A 16,955-nucleotide genomic window follows, 5' to 3' on the forward strand; every position below is an offset into this window, starting at 1 on the left:
AGCTGGTAGTTATGATGTCTGTCCTTAGGGAACAGATGCAATCTGGGTTCAAAGATGCATGTGGAGAAGGAACAGTACTCAGCCTCCACCCCACCCAGGCCACGGGGACAGCTCAGACCTTACACTCCTCCTCACCTGACAGGCCTGGGCTGGGTTGTTCAGATTCAGGCAGCAGGGGTGAGCTGTGAGGGGTTACCAGGATAGCTGGGTAATACACTATGAAAGGGAACGTGTCTATTAATAGTTACAGTGGCGAAGGGAGTCAATAAATCTGAACCGTCCTTGACAAGCTGGACATTTGATCTCTAGTCCTCAGGTTGGAGCTAATGTTTATTGAAACGAATTAAATCATTTAATGGTGGCTGAATTGCAGGCTTAATTTGACACCAAAGCCCTGGACAGCTCACTCAAGTCCTGAGAATGCTCTCTGCAGGGTGAACTTGTCCTACCTCTTCACGGGAGGCCCAGGGAACAAAGAAAGTCAGGGAGTTCCCACAAGGCAACAAGCACTGAGGGCATTCCCCGGGCCTGGCTCTGACTTCGGGGACATAATTAAACCTCCCCCAAGCCCACAGCCACTGTAATAGAGATGATGCCTCCCCTGCTTGTGTCTCAGGGATTCCGAAATAGAATAGAGGCACTCTTCATTATGCCTGACTGTAACTCCATGGCTGTGCTTACATGAGGAGCCATCTTTCCCCTTGTCTACCATTAGACTGACAGCTGTGTCCAGACGAGCATGCATCCTTCCGTGCTTCCGGTTCAAACAGCATTCGTGGCCCTGAGCTCACCATGTTTCCTTGGCCATTGCAGGTAGACACCCAGACCGAGGAGAGTGACATGAACAAGAGGAGGCGTCAGGGCGTCAACAGCCTGGAAGAGGTGAGTGTGCCTGGGCTCGGCTGACACAAAGGCCCGCATCCTAAGGGTCAGTGGCTCCGGGTGTGCTTGCTTAGCTATATCACTAGCCCTGTTCCCATTTTGTTTGTTTTTTTCTCTCATGAACCACTGGGATCCAGGCTCAGTTTGATCACTTTACTACTTCCTAGCTGCGTAACTTGCAGGATGAAACCTCCCCGGTGTGAGGGCCATGGCTGTCAAATGTGCTGACACCTCCAAAATGTTTAAGACTTTGAAAGTTTTTTAGATTAATAAGACGGTACACATAACATAGTTAATTAATATTGAGTTGCTAATCATAGTAAGTAGGAAAGAGACACCAGCTGACAAGCTCTCTGCACTTTTTGCGGCTTCCCTCTAAAGCCTTTAAGACAAATGTTGGGTGCCCGCGAGTGCCACCATCTGGCGAAAGGAGAAAACTGTAGGAGACGGTGTCGAAGTCTAGATAGAGCCTGCCTCTGAAAAGGGCAGGAGGGTATGAGTTCTACCTTAATGAAATAATCTAAAGAGACACGAGATGTGCATGTGTGTGTATGTTGGAGGGTGATCATGCGCCTTGTATGCGTGTGGAGGTCAGAGATGCTGTCGAGCGTCTTCCTTGTTTGCTCTTCACTTACTTTAAAAAAAAAACAAAAAACAAAAAAAAACAGGGCTTCTCTGTATAACAATCCTAAATATCCTGGAACTCACTTTGTAGACTAGGCTGGCCTCAAACTCTCAGATATCCACCTGCCTCTGCCTCCCAAATGCTGGGATTAAAGATGTGCACCACCACCACCCAGCATCCACCTTACTGTTTTGAGACAGGGTCTCACTCTGAAGTGATAGCTCATCTGTTAAACTTGACTGGATGGCCAAGGAGCCCCAGGGATCAGCCTGCCCCCTACTTCCACTGCCAGGGCTATAGACATGTGCCACTGTGCCTAGCTTTTGAGGGGTATTGGGGAGACCTAGGTTCAGGTCTTCATATTTTGTATGTCAATCAGTTTTCCTGCTAAGCCATCTCGCCAGTCCTGTACTTCATTTTTCAAAGCCATCCTAATTCTTTAAAAGGAAGCACATGTATGCCCCATGAGGTGTGGGCAGCAGCTTTAGCTGAGCTACTGGCTGATGCCGTAGCTGACTCAGAGGCATGTAGGGTGATTTACAAACTACATCAATGCTTGATTCCCAGGACTTAGAAGAGACTTACTTGCCTCCTCTGTGTGTGACTTTATTGTTATATTTTGTAAAACATCAGTCGTGCCTCAGACTTGTTCTATCTCCCATCAGTGAGCTGCCAATCAAGCCAGAAGCCCACCCTAATAGAGTGTGGCTGCCCACCACTTACCTCATTCTCTGATCAAAGGAAATCTGGAGTTCAGTTCACATTGTGCAGTGTAAACATGCTCGCTACCCTCATCTGAAGTGTTTCCAGAACTTTTGGGGCAATCTTGCCAAGAACTGTGGCTTCAGGGGGGCTGGAGAAATGCCTGAGCAGTTAAGAAAGCTCACTGCTCTTCCAGAGGACCCAAATTCAGTTCCCAGCACCAACATCAAGTAGCTCTCAACTGCCTAAAACTACACCTCCAGGGAATCCAATGCTCTCTTCTGACCTTCAGAGGTATACACACGCACACACACAGTTTTAAAAATGAAAAATAATGCAAACTCCAGTGCCCTGACTCAATGAATCGGTGCACTGGTGTCACCGACTTTGATTTGCGCAGTGTTCACTCAGTAGACTTCACCCTCCCTCCCTCTTGATCATGCATGGTATGTGTGCAAGACACATTTCGTACCCTAAAGCAGGGAGTGGCTCTCCGTTTTGCGTTTGTCCAGAACTTGACTGTGCTGTGCATACACGACCCCTTCCTCAGGCTCCTCTCTTTGGGATCTTATTTTTAAAAACGGTCAACTTTAGCTTGCGTCTTCCCAGGCATCTTCTCTGAATGAACACATCTTTACCCTCTCAAGAATGCTGTTCCTGTGGAGAGACTCATTGTCTCCTTCGGGGGCCTGACCATCCACTTGGCACAGTACCCTTCTGTATGCTCTGAGGTGTGTGGGAAAAGATGCATGGAACAGAAAATGCATACTAAGAAGTACTAGACATTTTCAAATCGTATTAGTTAGTCGACGAGTGAGATGGAGCTCAGGTTTGTAAGCCATCGTAACCAAGCTTGTCACCATCACGCATCCCAACAGGATGGATGCGAAGGGCCCTTCATCCCTGTGCCATGAATCCCCAGAACCTCCAGTCCCAGGCTAATTGAGAGAGCACCTCGGACCAACACAGATTGAGATCTTTTTATACAATGGCTGCCAAGTGCCCTTCAGAAGTGTCAGAGCCAAGGAAGATAGCGAAATTGCCAGAGATTGGAGGAGACTGAGGAGACAAGATGACTCAATGTGTGGGATCCTGGATTGGAGCCTGGAACAGAAGATGGGTGGGAATGGAAAAACTGATACAGTCCAAACACAGCCCATGGTCCAGTTGAGAGGATTATGCTAGTGTCCGTTCCCTGGCTCTGATAACAGTGCTGCGATTATTCATGAAGCTACATCAAAGGTGGCTGGGGGAGGCGTCCTCGGGAGCAGGCTGTACTTCTTTGTACCGTCTGTGTGAATCTAAAGTTATCTCTGAATTATTTTTTTCTTTAAAGATTAGAGTTGTGGGCGAAGTTGGGAAAGGGAGTGCAGAGGAGAGGAGCAAAAAGCCGAAAGCCTGTGCTCACCAAAGTCGGACTACCTTCCCTTGCCACTCTCTCTCCACTTCTCAGACGAAATGATGTATTTTGGAAATTATTTTATGTAACACTTCTCTATTTGAACTGATTTTTTTTCTTTTGCTATAACCGTTTGAAGTGGGACACTTCTCCCATTTTGTAGATGGGGCAAATTCAGAGACATACATTGCCTGGGTTCAGGACTGGTAGGGAGAAAGAATTCAAACTCTAACTGCCGGGTTCCCAAGCCAATACGTTCATCCTTTAGACACATGCATTGTGCAGTGAGCATCAGTTCCAGAGGACACCCCTGCTGTCTGCCCTCGCTCCCACAACCCGCTGAGGGGCCCTATGTCCTGACGATCCCTGGATTCCCATGTGCTGTTTTTACCTTTGCAGCTGCCAGTCTTCTCCAGCCGTAGCTTGGGCTCCAGTCAAGAGTGTGCTAGAGAAGGCGGCAATCAGAACAAAGTCAAGTCCATGGCCAATCAGCTGCTGGCCAAGTTTGAGGAGAACACACGGAACCCTGCAGCCCAGAAACAGGTAATGCTTTATATGGTCACTGGACATATCCTGCTGGTAGCGGAACCCAGCTGGCTAGAGATGGGTTAGAGTTCACCTCCTGGGTGTGGCCAAATGGGGGGGAAAGACTTCAGCCTCCTGGTTGTGAAATAACAGACTTTTCCATGGCGTTCTGTTAGAACATTTAGGCCTTCATACTGAATCCCTAACAAGTAGGGGGTGCTAGCATTCCAGTGTGCGGCCTGGGAGTCACAGTTTGCTGGTGCCCATCTCTCAATTAATTAAATCCATTTCCTAAATCGCTTTTGCCCTCAAACCATGATTTTAGCCAGTGTAAGAGAGAGCAGCTTGAGTCGAGAGGCCTGTAGGAGAATACTGCCCAAGTCCCTGGTGAGATGGTATACCCTGATCAGAGGTGCAAGGACTTGGCCAACTTCCTCAGCATGCCCTGGTGCCTCTGCCCTCCCCACACCCCAACAGGCTCTACAGGGTGGCTGTGCTTGACCAGGGCAGGCTGGCTGCTGTGGTTCACGCCGTCATGCCTCGTTTCAAGGCTGTGTTCTTAGCCTGGTTCCTCTGTTCTCTTGCCTTTGGCCACTGTAAAGTTACAATATCTTGTCATGATATAAGACTCTGGGGGTAGGATTCCCTTTGTTTATTGTGGACAGTGGTCCCATGACAGAGCTGGACAGTCTCTCCCCTGGTTAACTTTATAGGCACACGTGAATGGCTCCTTGGTCTTGGGGCTAGCCACAGCTCTCCTGGACAACTAATCTTCTCAAGGAAGTGGATTTGAAACGAAAGGGCAATTTTCTTGAGTCCTGTCTTTGTCTAAGCATAGTTTCAATGGTCCCTCCCCGAGGCCTGACTCTGTTCATTTGACCTGGACATCCCTGTCCTGGCATTGGCAAGAAGATCTCTGTTTCCAGGAGGACTGTGCTGGCCACCCTAGCCTGGTATAGGCTGGCACTGATGGCCCAGAGCCCTGTGTTTGAGCCAAAGAGCAAGGCCTGTGGGATTGACACGTTGTCCCAGAGCAGGGAGCTACAGAACTTGCCCGTCCACATGTTTGTAGAGCCAGGGATCCAGTTTCCAAGCTGGGCCAGGCTTGCAGGAACCCAGCCAGCCGCATCTCTGCTCCTCCACACAGCGGTGTCTCCTATTCCTTGTATCTCCCTTCTAAATCCGCGTGCCTTTTCTCACTCGCCTTTTCTTTCCTGTCTCCTTGGGCTGCTTCTGTGGACGGCCTTTTCTCTCCCAGGACTGCCACCGGGTCTCGGGCATAGGTAAGCCTATCTTATGCTCTGCCTCTCGCCCTCCTGCTACCCCTCACTGCCCCAAGCTGGAGGACTCCACTCCCAGGCTTCCACCTCCTCTGAAAAGGCAGGTAGGGCTCTTTCCAGTGGATATTGTTTTGGTAACGCTTGAAGGAGGGGACTTGGAGCCAAGGGGTGGGATGCATGGCTCCCTCCAGCCCCCATATGTGGCTGGTTGTAGAATCCCTGTGCATGAAGACACAGTTCAAGGTTACTATCCTTATGGATAAGAACAGCTCCATAGGGAGCACCTGATATACGTGTATGCCACTGGGCCCTCAGCCCACCACAGGTGTTACCCAGCCAACCATGCACAACACACCCTTGATGCTGTTGCTAGGGGGAGAGTAAACAGCTCCAGGTGGCCACTTTGGAGAATTCCCATGCGATGCTTTAGTACAGAGGGGCTAGCGAATAAACTGATTTCCAAATTATGGAGAAAGCAACAGTGGAATGGGCTGGGTTGCCTTATGGTTCCACCCACAGAAAGAGTAAGGCTGGGGCATGGTAAAGGCCTTTCCAGATGTCTGAGCAGCCAGAGCCTGCATGGAGAGACTGGCCTTAGAATCTGGACAGAGTCAGGATAAGCACCCACAGATTCCAGGGTCATCTGGTCAGCACTGGCTGTTTGTTGTATACTGGGTACCAGAGGTGGAGAGTGGTAGGTGCAGGGCTGACGCAGCAACCACGTGTCCGTGTGCAGACCATTCTCATGACGAGGTCTCCTGCATACCCAGGTCAATCACAGCCCCTAATGGGATGGGTCCCGCCTTCCTTGAGGTATCCTAGGCAATCTCAGAACAGAGATACGCATGGGAACCAGGGCTGTAGAGGTTTGGATGTCTTAGGCGAGGCCCAGGGCTGAGTACTGTTGTTTGAGTGCTAAGGGTACCAATACAGGCTCCTCCTTCACCCGGGCTAGTCTGTGACCGTTCTCAAAGTGCCACCTGCTGCTGTACCCTCTATCTCTGGTCCTTGTGGGGGTTCTTCCCGGGGGGTGGGGCCTATAAAGGGAAGGAAGCTGACTTCCCCCTCTCTCCCAGTTCTCCTCCGTGGTGGCTACAGGACAGGTGCTCAGAGAACTCAATCAAGTACCTGCTAGCGGCGAGTGCCCAAGCAGACCCTGGAGAGCCAGGGCCAAGTCAGACCTGCAACTGGGTGGGGCTGAAAATCTCGCCACTCTGCCTCCCACCTGCCAAGGGGCACTGGCCCTGTCCGGGGTGCTGCGGCGGCTGCAGCAAGTAGAAGAAAAGGTTCTTCAGGTGACCGCCCCCTCTGCCTACCTGTGTCCGTGTCCCATCCTACCTGTTCCTCACCCACCCAGAGCAGGTCCCTTTTCCTCTGATTCATTTCCTATCTTCTGTCTGCTGTGTCTGAGGAGACAAGCCTGGCTCATTCCTTCCTCTCTCCCTTGGAGGTGACCCTCATGGCCACTGTCGCCATCTTTCTCCTTTCTCACCTTGACTGCAGAAGAGGGCCCAGAACTTGGCTAACAGGGAATTTCACAAAAAGAACATTAAGGAGAAGGCAGCTCACCTGGCCTCCATGTTTGGACACGGGGATTTCCCACAGGTAAACCAGGGGCTTTCGCAGTGCTCGGGAACCAGGGCTGGATGTCTAGCCAGGTAGCCATGAACCAGCTCCAGAAGCTCACTTCTCTCCTTCCTTTTCTATAGTACAAGAAGCGATTTCCTTTTTACACCATTGATAAATTTGAGCTTGCATCTAATAGACGCAGATGCATAGTTTTGAGACAGAAGACACATTATGACGAGGAGAATGGAGGCAGGAGAGTAAGCTCAAGTGAAAAGAAACCCCCACCCAGCAAAAACGGGGACTTTAGGACTCTAGTTGGGCTGAGTGTGGTGGCGCAAGCCTTGAATACGAGCATTTCAGAGGCAGAGGCCAGTGGATCCTTGTGAGCTTGAGGCCAGTCTGGTCTAATAGTGAGTTCCAGGACAGCCAGGGCTATGCAGTGAGACCCTGAGTCCATACAAAGTAACATTAAATCAAAGGAAACAACCCTAGTCAAGAGTATCCAATCTTTTGACTTTGGGCTGTGATGTGCTGGGTCACATTTATAGTTATCCTGGGGTGCACAGGGACCACAGCTCCCAGCTTCAGCTGTCTCTCAAAGCAGCAGTGCTAAGCTAATGCAAGAAACTTTACCTTAGCATGGGAAGTACAGCTTCCTCCAGGACGCCTGCTTACTTAGAAACTGGTAGGAAAAGAGGAGCTGGTGTTCACAGAGCAGGAACTGAGTAATAGTGAAGCCAGGGAGGTGGGGTAGGGGTATTCTCGTGGCATCCTCCTCCTTCAGCAAGCTGTCTCTAGAACACATCTTAGCCACCTTCACTCAGCCCCCTCCTGTGTCTCCAGCTATCATTGGAGCCACACACAGAGGGAAGGATATTGCTAGGGTCCTAGTAATCTCCAAAAGGCAAGTGTGTGCCTCCAGCTGCTGAAGCCCCAGCTGTGGCGAGCTGCCCCCATTGGCTCAGGCTTCTCCCCTCCTAAGCCTGCAGCTGCCCCCTCATACCAGACTCTTGTATGGTGGATTCTCGTGAGCACTGCAGTCTGGGGCAACTCTAGGCAGGAGCAGAATGGGTCTCCCCGGGGTTTTTCATGGAGCTGGAGCTGGAGCAGACACAGTGCAGCTGGGAGCCACATAATCCCACTTGGCTCCAAAGACACACTCCTGTGTCATCCTGAGACGTGGCCCTCAGCGTCTGCTCCTCCATGGGTATGATAAAGGCAAGATCGCTCCCCCTGCCACAGCTATAATCCTGCTTTCTTTGCTGTCTCTGTTCCATGCAGGATAAACTCCTGTCTAAACGTCTGCCTCACGCTCATCCTCCATCTCCTCCCTCTGGTCTTCCATCTCCTGATCCAGCTGCTCCTTCCTCTCCACCAGCTGCCGACTCTCCTGCCAGAAAGGTAGTCATCCCGGAATCACCCCCGCCTCCACCCCCTGCGTGTTCTGAGATGTTCTCAGGCTCCATTTGGCCAGCACAGTCAAACATCTGGAGATGGGCTTGCCCGGGATGAAAGTTTGTTAGATATTGTACAGCAGTCCCCAGTCCGGTTTAGGTTTTGTGTTAGTGCGTGCATCTAGCAGAACGGCTTGAGCCTGTGCTACCAATGTCACGCTCACACAGAAAGTGTCCATCTGAGACCTGGATGCTGAGCCCTGCCCAAGGACTGAGAAAATAAAGGGGAAGCTTTGGACCCCTTACTACAGTTCGGACAGAAACAGCACCCTGTCATAAGAATAATCACATATTTAATATGTAGAGCTGTGAAATTGGGCATGCCTGGCCTAAGCACATGGCAATTTCACACAGTAAACTTAATACGGTACTATTCATGAATTTTGTGAGCCATAGAATGGAGAAGATTGCAAGAACAGAGAGAAGCCTGCAGAGGGTTCAGAGGCAGTAATAGGAGGCCTGTGTGGACGATTTCACGTGACTAGTTTCCTGGATGGAGAGCTAGGGTGCGGTAGGAAGTGATCGGCATGTATAAGGCAGGCCTGGCATGAAGTGAGAGGACAGAATGTCTGGTGTCACCTGGCTCTGAGATGACAGTGTGTAAGGCTGGACAGAGTGAGATCGGCACACAGCACGGTCAGTGTGTTCGGGAATGTCGTCCTCTCACGGGGCTATGTGAGCTCCTGAAGAGAACACCCTGTGTTCTCAAAAGCAGTACAGGAGTTAGCTTGGCAGAAGAGAGGCCGGAACGAACTGTGATTTAGTGGATAGTGAAGTGTTCTGTGAACAAGAATGAGTTTGGCTCTGTGGCACATTCTAGTCTCCAGAATGAGTGAGTCCCGAGCCAAAGTGTGCTCTGCTGAACGTAGTCTGCTGGCCTGGCTCCTGCTGAGGCCAGGGTGCAGGCTGGGTGTCCCATCTGTCGGACTCCTGTTTGGCTCCTGGGTTGTTGAGCTGATGCACATCCAGCTTCATGCTATCGTCTTAGCAAAGGGTTCCAAGTTGCCCCTTGTTTTGTAACTGGTTCTGTTCCCGTGGACACCCCTAGCATCATCTGTAGGGGGAAGTGTGTAGAAAGAATCTCCACAGACAGATGAAATCTTATTACCCAGCCCCCTCCCAAGCTCCCCACATGGGCATGAAGCTCCCCCAAAGACCAGGAGGGAACGATACAAAGAGACAAAAACACTTCTGATTTCCACTGCTTCTGAAAACTCATGGGCAAGATAGCAACACAGTTGCATCCCGGCAAGTGTCAGCCCCTCAGCCAGCTATCTGTCTATCTGGTCCTCTGTTCTCACCCCACCCCCAGTGTAAAGGGGTCCTGGTTCACATCATGGAGAGCTGTATGCGTGGAGACAGACATTTTTGCCACCACCATTAGCAAGGTCTCGGGATAGACTTCCCATCGAGGATGCTCTTTCCTGCTGTGGGGAACATCACTTCCACCCTTGATCTCGGCGGGATGACGGGGATGGTGGAGGTGGTCAGGGCGCTGGGCACAGGACATGCAGGGATTCTACTGGTTAGCCAGAACCACCTTGTTTCTCCCTGCCTAGCCTTTCTCCTGCTTCCTGGGACCTTCAAAGCTGAGCTTGTCAAGATCCGCCCTCTTTTCATGTCTGATTTTCTTTACCCTCAAGAAGTCCTCTCTGTCCTCTAAGTGATAGCAGAAGGTAGAGCCTGGGGTCTGGTGGACCCTTGTCAATAGTAAGCTTATCCCTATCGTGTTATCCCAGAGCCCCCCACCCAAGGCCTTTCTCGTCAGCCTTTCAGACAGTTTTTAAAACAAGGTCCCCCACTAAGCTAGTTAGTGAAACTTCATTTACCCAACAAGAGTTTATTAAACTCAGTTTGGATACTTTCAGGCTCTTAGCATAGGCACCAATAAATCAGAGATAAGTCCCTGCAGTGTGTAGGCTTCTGTTACAGTAGAGGAAACACCCGCATGAATGTGACATATAAATGAGTCATAGATGTCACAAGATGACATGAGACTCACTGTGGAAGAGTTCAGCACTAGCAGGAGCCCAGGGTGCTGGCAGCAAAGAGCACTATAAAGTGGCATGAGCGAAAAGGACTGCTCTGTGACCGGGAAAACTGAGCATGGGCAGATCAATAAGAAGACAGTGGTTTGCCTGGTCTACAAGAGCTAGCTCCTGGGCAGCTATGGCTGTTACACAGAGAAGCCCTGTCTTTGGGGTGGGGGGAGAAGAAGACAATGGTTTTCTGGGGTTTTTTTTAATTGTTTTTATTGAGCTATATATTTTTCTCTGCTCCTCTCCCTTCCTCTCCCCTCCCCTTCTACCTTCTCCCATGCTCCCAATTTACTTAGGAGATCTTGTCTTTTTCTACTTCCCATGAAGATTAAATCCATATATGTCTCTCTTAGGGTCCTTTTTATTGTCTAGGTTCTCTGGGATTGTGAATTGTAGGCTTTTTTTGTTTGTTTGTTTGTTTGTTTTGTGTCTAAAAGTCACTTATGAGTGAGTACATATTATATTTGTCTTTCTGGGTCTGGGTTACCTCACTCAATATGATGTTTTCTAGATCTATCCATTTGCCATCAAATTTCAAGATATCATTATATTTTTCCTCTGTGTGGTACTCCACTGTGTAAATGTACCACATTTTCCTTATTCATTCTTCGGTAAAGGGGCATTTAGGTTGTTTCCAGGTTCTGCCTATGACAAACAATGCTGCTATGAACATAGCTGAACACATGTCCTTGTGACATGATTGAACATCCTTTGGATATATACCCAAAAGTGGTATTACTGGGTCTTGAGGTAGGTTGTTTTCTAACTTTCTGAGAAATCGCCACACTGACATCCAAAGGGGCTGTACCAGCTTGCATTCCCACCAGCAATGCAGAAGTGTTCTCTTTACCCCATATCCTCTCCAGCATAAGTGTCTTCAGTGTTTTTGATCTTGGCCATTCTTACAGGTGTAAGATGGACTCTCAGAGTTGTTTTGATTTGCATTTCTCTGATGACTAAGGATGTTGACCATTTCTTTAAGTGTCTTTCAGCCATTTTAGATTCATCTGTTGAGAGTTCTCTGTTTAGGTCTGTACTCCATTTTTTATTGGATTATTTGTTCTTTTGATGACCAATTTCTTGAGTACTTTGTATATTTTGGAGATCAGCCCTCTGTCCAATGTGGAATTGGTGAAGATCTTTTCCCATTCTGTAGACTACCGTTTTGGAAGGCAAAGGTTTAAGGAGAATCTTTGGTCTTTAACTCTTAATATGTAGTCGACTGGTCTCTCTGAACCAGATAAATGGGGCCTGGCAGAGTCACCAGCCCACAAGTTGTGACCATGGGAAGCACCATACCTGGGGACAGGCTGAATGGAATTGGCTTGGAAATGGTCCTGCCTCTGGAGCTTTGCTCTTTGTTTCGGTGTGCTTGATACCCAGGCCAACCTTGGTCATAAGATGGTTGTATAATTGGTACATTTGAACAGCTTCCAACTTGTTAGTCACAGGCCAATGTGTCTTTCAGTTGTGGCTGGGGATAATCTGGGAGCTCTTAGAAGTCATCATGGCATGGTGGGTACGTAACTGTATTTCTCTGGGGTTTGGTTTTCTCGCAGTGCCCATGCTCAAAGACCACTGCCATTCTCACTATGAGTCCATGAGAGGCAATCAGGGATGGAGTTGTGAGGATTCAGTTGCCAGCCTCTTGGATAGAGGCTAGATACCCCCAGCCTTGCACCTATCTAACCTTTCCCTCCCTCCCATCTCCTCATCCTTAAGTCACCAGCAGGCCTTGTGCAAAGTCTACATCATCTTAGCCTCCTCTGAGGACGGGCTTGGCTGCCCCTTACAGCTGATGCTGGCTTGATGATATACAGTGTCTTTTCATCCTGATAGAGCGCAGGGCATCTCTTCCGAGAAGAAAACCTGGAGCTGGATGCCTACCCTGTCAAATGGTACCCTGAAGTCCAGATAGGTCTTATGAGGTTTCCTCTGAAGAATCAGTCCTGAGGCCCTCTTTGGTGCCACCCACCAGCAAAACCTTGGACTATGGGTTCCATGCCCAGCCTTATGGCCAACGCCATTTTCTCATCAAATCCCTGTCAGTCAGTCATTTCTTTCTCTCTGAAAAGGGGAAGCCACGTCAGTTTGGTCCACAGTTTGGCTGCTGACATTTGCCAAGTTTGTTGAGCTCTTGCAAGAACAGGATGGTGGTGAATGACTGTACAGCTGGGCCAAGGATTGCTTCACTGTGGCTTAGCCAGCTGACAGGCTGAAGAGCAATGAGTCCCACAAGAGGAGCTAACTCTGCCCCTCGGGGTGTCTGTGTGAAGACTAGACTTGCAGGATTTACTCTGAGATTTACGTATTAGAAGGAGGTGCCATCAATTGGGCATGTTTTGGCTGGGCAACCTGTCTTGTGTTAGCCCTTGTTAGGACAGAGCTCAAGGGCCCCTCCATCCTTGGCCTCTTTCCTCTGTCCTGGGGATAGAACTAGGCAACTCTGTAAAAGTCTCTGGTGTACATCCCAGTCCAGGATTATTTGAATATGCCAGTGCTGGTGTGTGTTGGGGAAATAGGATGTTATTAAGTAGAAGAATCTGAGCTTAGAACCAGACTTGAATTTAAAGTACTGCTTACTCACTGTGTGACTTTGGATCTCTCTGAGCCTTAGTTTCTTAGCCTATAAGCTGGAGCTATATCAGCTACTCCTTGGGGTGGTTAGAACATTGGAGATCCAACATATGCAAAATGCCTGGAATATTGAATAAATGTTCCCTTTCCCAATAGAAGAAACATCTAGAAAAAAGCTCATTTGCCTAAAACACATATTTCTAAAATGCCAATTATTTTAAGGCTTTCCATTTTATACCGTAGCCACTTAAGAACAAATGCCATCCTGGCTAATTTAGTGTTCAAAGGGATTCTGGAACCATCTGCAGAGCTATGAGGGCTAAATGCATGTGATCAAATTGGCGTGCCTGTCATTCCGGGTAAAGTTAGGCAGAGGAAGACTCCCCCAAGAGAGCTCACAGCCCCTTAAGGCTTGTCCCATCTCAGTTCTGAGCATGTCATTTTCAATGTCCTTATAGCAGACAAGGAACCAGATCCAAGGCCTATTCTCTGTGGTTTTCTTATCTAGGGACTCCTCACTGTGGAATGTGCTTGACCCCCAGGACCCAAGAGACCACTCTAGCTCTGCGGTTTGACCTTTCCCCTTCTCACAAACGCTCAGCTCCAAACCTCTGGAAGCTTGAGTCTTGCTCCCAGATGGTCTAGCGTGGGCTTGCTTGATGCTCAGAACATGCTAGCTGGCCACAGATGACTCAACTCTGCAGAGAAGCACTGCCTGGGCATCTGCTGTGTGAGCTGAGTTCTGGGCCCAAGGTGAGGAAGTCCCACTGTTTTGACTCAAAGGGCCTGACGGCCTGCATCCTCCTCCATTGCAGGCATCATATCTGTGACAGAGGAAGTGAGATGGCTAAGACAGGACACAGACATCAGGATGCAGACTCGGGGAGTAGCTGAACCAGCCCGAGTCCAGTATGAGAAAGATTCCCACATCAAGAGACCTGGGCTGGAGAGGGTCACAGGCCTATGTGAGGCCTGTCTCTTTGTAGAAAGCTAGTCACTTGTGATAATATCTGTGTCACCATGTTTGAATCAAGAGTGTCCCAGGAAAGACGAAGCTACACCACTCTTATTTGTGCAGAAGAGAGAGGGAGAATCTAAAAACCAGAACTCAAAACTACGTGCATGACAGTGTTCCAGTCTCGCTGACTCCTTGCTGAGGAACTCTGGGTACCCAGCACTTGTGAGACTCCACCTAAGGGTTTTTGCTTTTTATATGTTTGTTGTCTGTATATGTCTGTATGCATGTATGCTGTGTTTGGGTATCTGCAGAAGGAGGCATGGATCCCCGGGAGCTGGAGTTACAGTTGTGAGACACCTGATGTGGGTGCTGGGAATTAAACTCAGGTCCTCTGAAAGAGTAAGATGCATTTAACCTTTTGAGTCACCTCTCCAGCCCCTACCCAGGTCTTTTAGGGTGCTTCCATTACCCTGCAAGCTTGGGAATGACCTCCCCATTTCCCAATTGGGAAAACTAAGGCTCATAGCAGAGAGATAATTATGTGAGGTTAGTCACATGTCATATGAGATCCTGCCCCCAAATAACCAACCATTCTGTAACTCATTCTAATGAAGTCACTGAAAAATAGTTTGAATTCAGAAGGAACAGCAAATAGTGGAAAATATCCAAATGTAATTCTTGAAAATTACAAGACTATAAATTATATAGGAACTGTAAGACCAGTTCCAGGGAATCCCAAAATTGCTAATTCTTGGTGTTCTGGGGTTAAGTCATTGGATTGTCCAGTTTCACATTTCAATAAATGTTTCCCAGGCAGACCACCAGTGTTCCCCTCATCCAGCCCCCACCCCTACAGCACGTGTGGTTTGCCACTCAATGTATGTGACCCTTCTTGCTGGAAATGTGTAGCTCGTATGCTGTAGTCACCACCAGGATGAACTCTCGAAGGCTCTCCACAAACCATGCCTTTCATCGCTTCTGGGAACACAGGCCACCTGCTAACTCCCCAGCTGGAGAAAATGTGGTCCTCACGCAGAGACCGGGTTATAGTCTCCCTTTCACAGAGCCAAGAGAGCCATCCTCCTGTCGAGAAGTAGAGTGAGTTGGATAGGTGGCTCAGTTAAGAGCACTTATCATTCTTGCAGAGGACCTGGGTCAATTCTCAACACTGTTGGTGGCTAACAACATCTGTAGCCCCAATTTCAGGGGATATGATGCCTTTCTGGCCTCTGAGCTACATGTACACACATGCAGGCAAACCCTCATACACATATAATAAATCTAAAATGATTTTTAGAAGGAAGATAGCTCCCAGTCCTCAGACTGATGATCACTTTCATGCTGGTCTTGAGTAGGCTTCAAGAGCCCTCTCATTCCTTGGGGCAAGTCTCCCTCCTTTGAGTGCCTTATGACCTCTGTAAATCCCATTTATGGCTCAGTGATCTGGGATGGTTCCCAGTAAGTGGGAAGAGCATCCAGGAGACCCACTGCCGACTTAGTTGGCTCAAAATAAAAAAACTGGGTGTGGCCTTCATCTTGGACATTGCTGTCTCCTGATACCCTGCCCAGCTGCCAGGTGACTCGCACAGCTGATTTGAATAACTGAACAGGCTGTGACCATCCCAGTGTGTGACCCACACAGTCCTCTGCAAGCTCCAGTGATTTCTCCCTAAGACAGGATTGCTTAGAAGTTCAGTGACATAAAGTGCTTATTAGCTAAGCAGTTAATAAGGTCTCGTTAGACATTCGGGTTTCTAGTCTCAGACAGTACAGGCTGAATCTTGGCTCCATCAGAAGGCAGATACTGTCCGTGGGTGTTGTGACACACCTCGTCTCCTTTCTGGGAGAGTGATATGGAGCCAGTTCTCATCACAGGAGTCTGGGCGGGCGCTACCCAGGGGGAAAGTTAGTCTCCCTCCCCTCTTTATTTTCAAGTAGACCTTGTATTCTACAGCCTCCATCTGAGGGTCAGGATTGAGGGCCCCACCAGGGGACAGAACACCAGACAAGCAATGGCTGATCATCCTGAACCAATACAACTGAACCTTCCTAGAAGGAGCTAGATTGTTCGGCTTGTGCAGGCTCCTAGAAGTGGGAAGAGGTTGTATCAAATCAGAATTCTAATCTTTCCCAGGCTAGACATGAGGGCAGGGACAGGACTGGGGGAGTGGGGTGAGTGGAGGGTCAGTGCCTGGCCTGCAGCCATTGTTCACAAGCACAAGCTGAGGAGGCCCAGCCTACACTAGAGAGATCAGAACCCCTAACCCCTGCAGCCTGCAGCTATGTTCCTTATAGTCCCCAAGAACCCTTCTCACATGGAGTGACTACCAACCTGCTCTCAGTAGGACAGCTTCTAGACTCGCCAGAGGTGTGAGGGTCTCTGTGACCGTCTCTCCTGCCTGCTCAGCTTCCTGTATGTTCACCCCCATGGTATCTGCTTTGTCTGGGATCTGAAGCGTTAGCTCCAGATGCTGGGGTGGTCCTGCTCCAGGAGCTGGGGGTCCAAGCTTGGTTGCAGTTCCTTAGCTCTCCTACTTTGTTCTCAAGCCTGGCTGTTAGCACATTAGACGTGGCTCCCAAGAGCAGTCTAGATTTGGATGGCAAGCATTGTTTGATCACGTAAGACTCAGTGTTTCTTGAGGCAACACAATGTACTAGAATCCTGGCAGCCTCGATGGCTTACTAGTTCTGGCCGCTCTTCTCAGCGGTTGAATCTGGAAGGCAGCAGGTCTTGGAGCCCCCTCTCAAGAGCCTGGGGATCACAAACAGTACGTCTGGCCTCCTGGGCTATGCATTATTCCCCTCCTGACAGCAGACAAAGCCTTCTCAGTGTGGTCTGTCAGAGCTGCTGGGGAGGGAGGGGCCTAGTGGGACTTGGCTGGGCCTGGATGTGTGATTATTCCATCCCCTATTCGAGCTGTTCAGTGATGCTGGTCTGTAGCCAC

At 49.2% G+C, this 16,955-nt stretch overlaps 1 protein-coding gene across 7 annotated transcripts in view; it reads left to right on the forward strand.

The window, feature by feature from the left end:
* Positions 1-16,955, forward strand: part of Mical2 (microtubule associated monooxygenase, calponin and LIM domain containing 2) — a 199,170-nt gene that overhangs the window by 109,365 nt on the left and 72,850 nt on the right. For 6 of the 7 annotated variants that reach the window (XR_012910591.1, XR_012910592.1, XM_075971915.1 and 3 more), the window contains 6 exons: positions 814-882; positions 4,008-4,151; positions 5,392-5,517; positions 6,490-6,708; positions 6,917-7,018; positions 8,264-8,383. Coding sequence is in view for 5 of the 7 variants with exons in the window: in XM_075971915.1 (XP_075828030.1) it covers positions 814-882; positions 4,008-4,151; positions 5,392-5,517; positions 6,490-6,708; positions 6,917-7,018; positions 8,264-8,383 (780 nt within the window). In the remaining 2 variants the exon portion in view is untranslated. The remainder of the gene's footprint in view (positions 1-813; positions 883-4,007; positions 4,152-5,391; positions 5,518-6,489; positions 6,709-6,916; positions 7,019-8,263; positions 8,384-16,955) is intronic. The other variant, XM_075971912.1, reaches the window with a different exon arrangement.

The sequence above is a fragment of the Microtus pennsylvanicus genome, chromosome 5 (genome assembly GCF_037038515.1).
Source record: "Microtus pennsylvanicus isolate mMicPen1 chromosome 5, mMicPen1.hap1, whole genome shotgun sequence".
NCBI classification, from domain to species: domain Eukaryota; kingdom Metazoa; phylum Chordata; class Mammalia; order Rodentia; family Cricetidae; genus Microtus; species Microtus pennsylvanicus.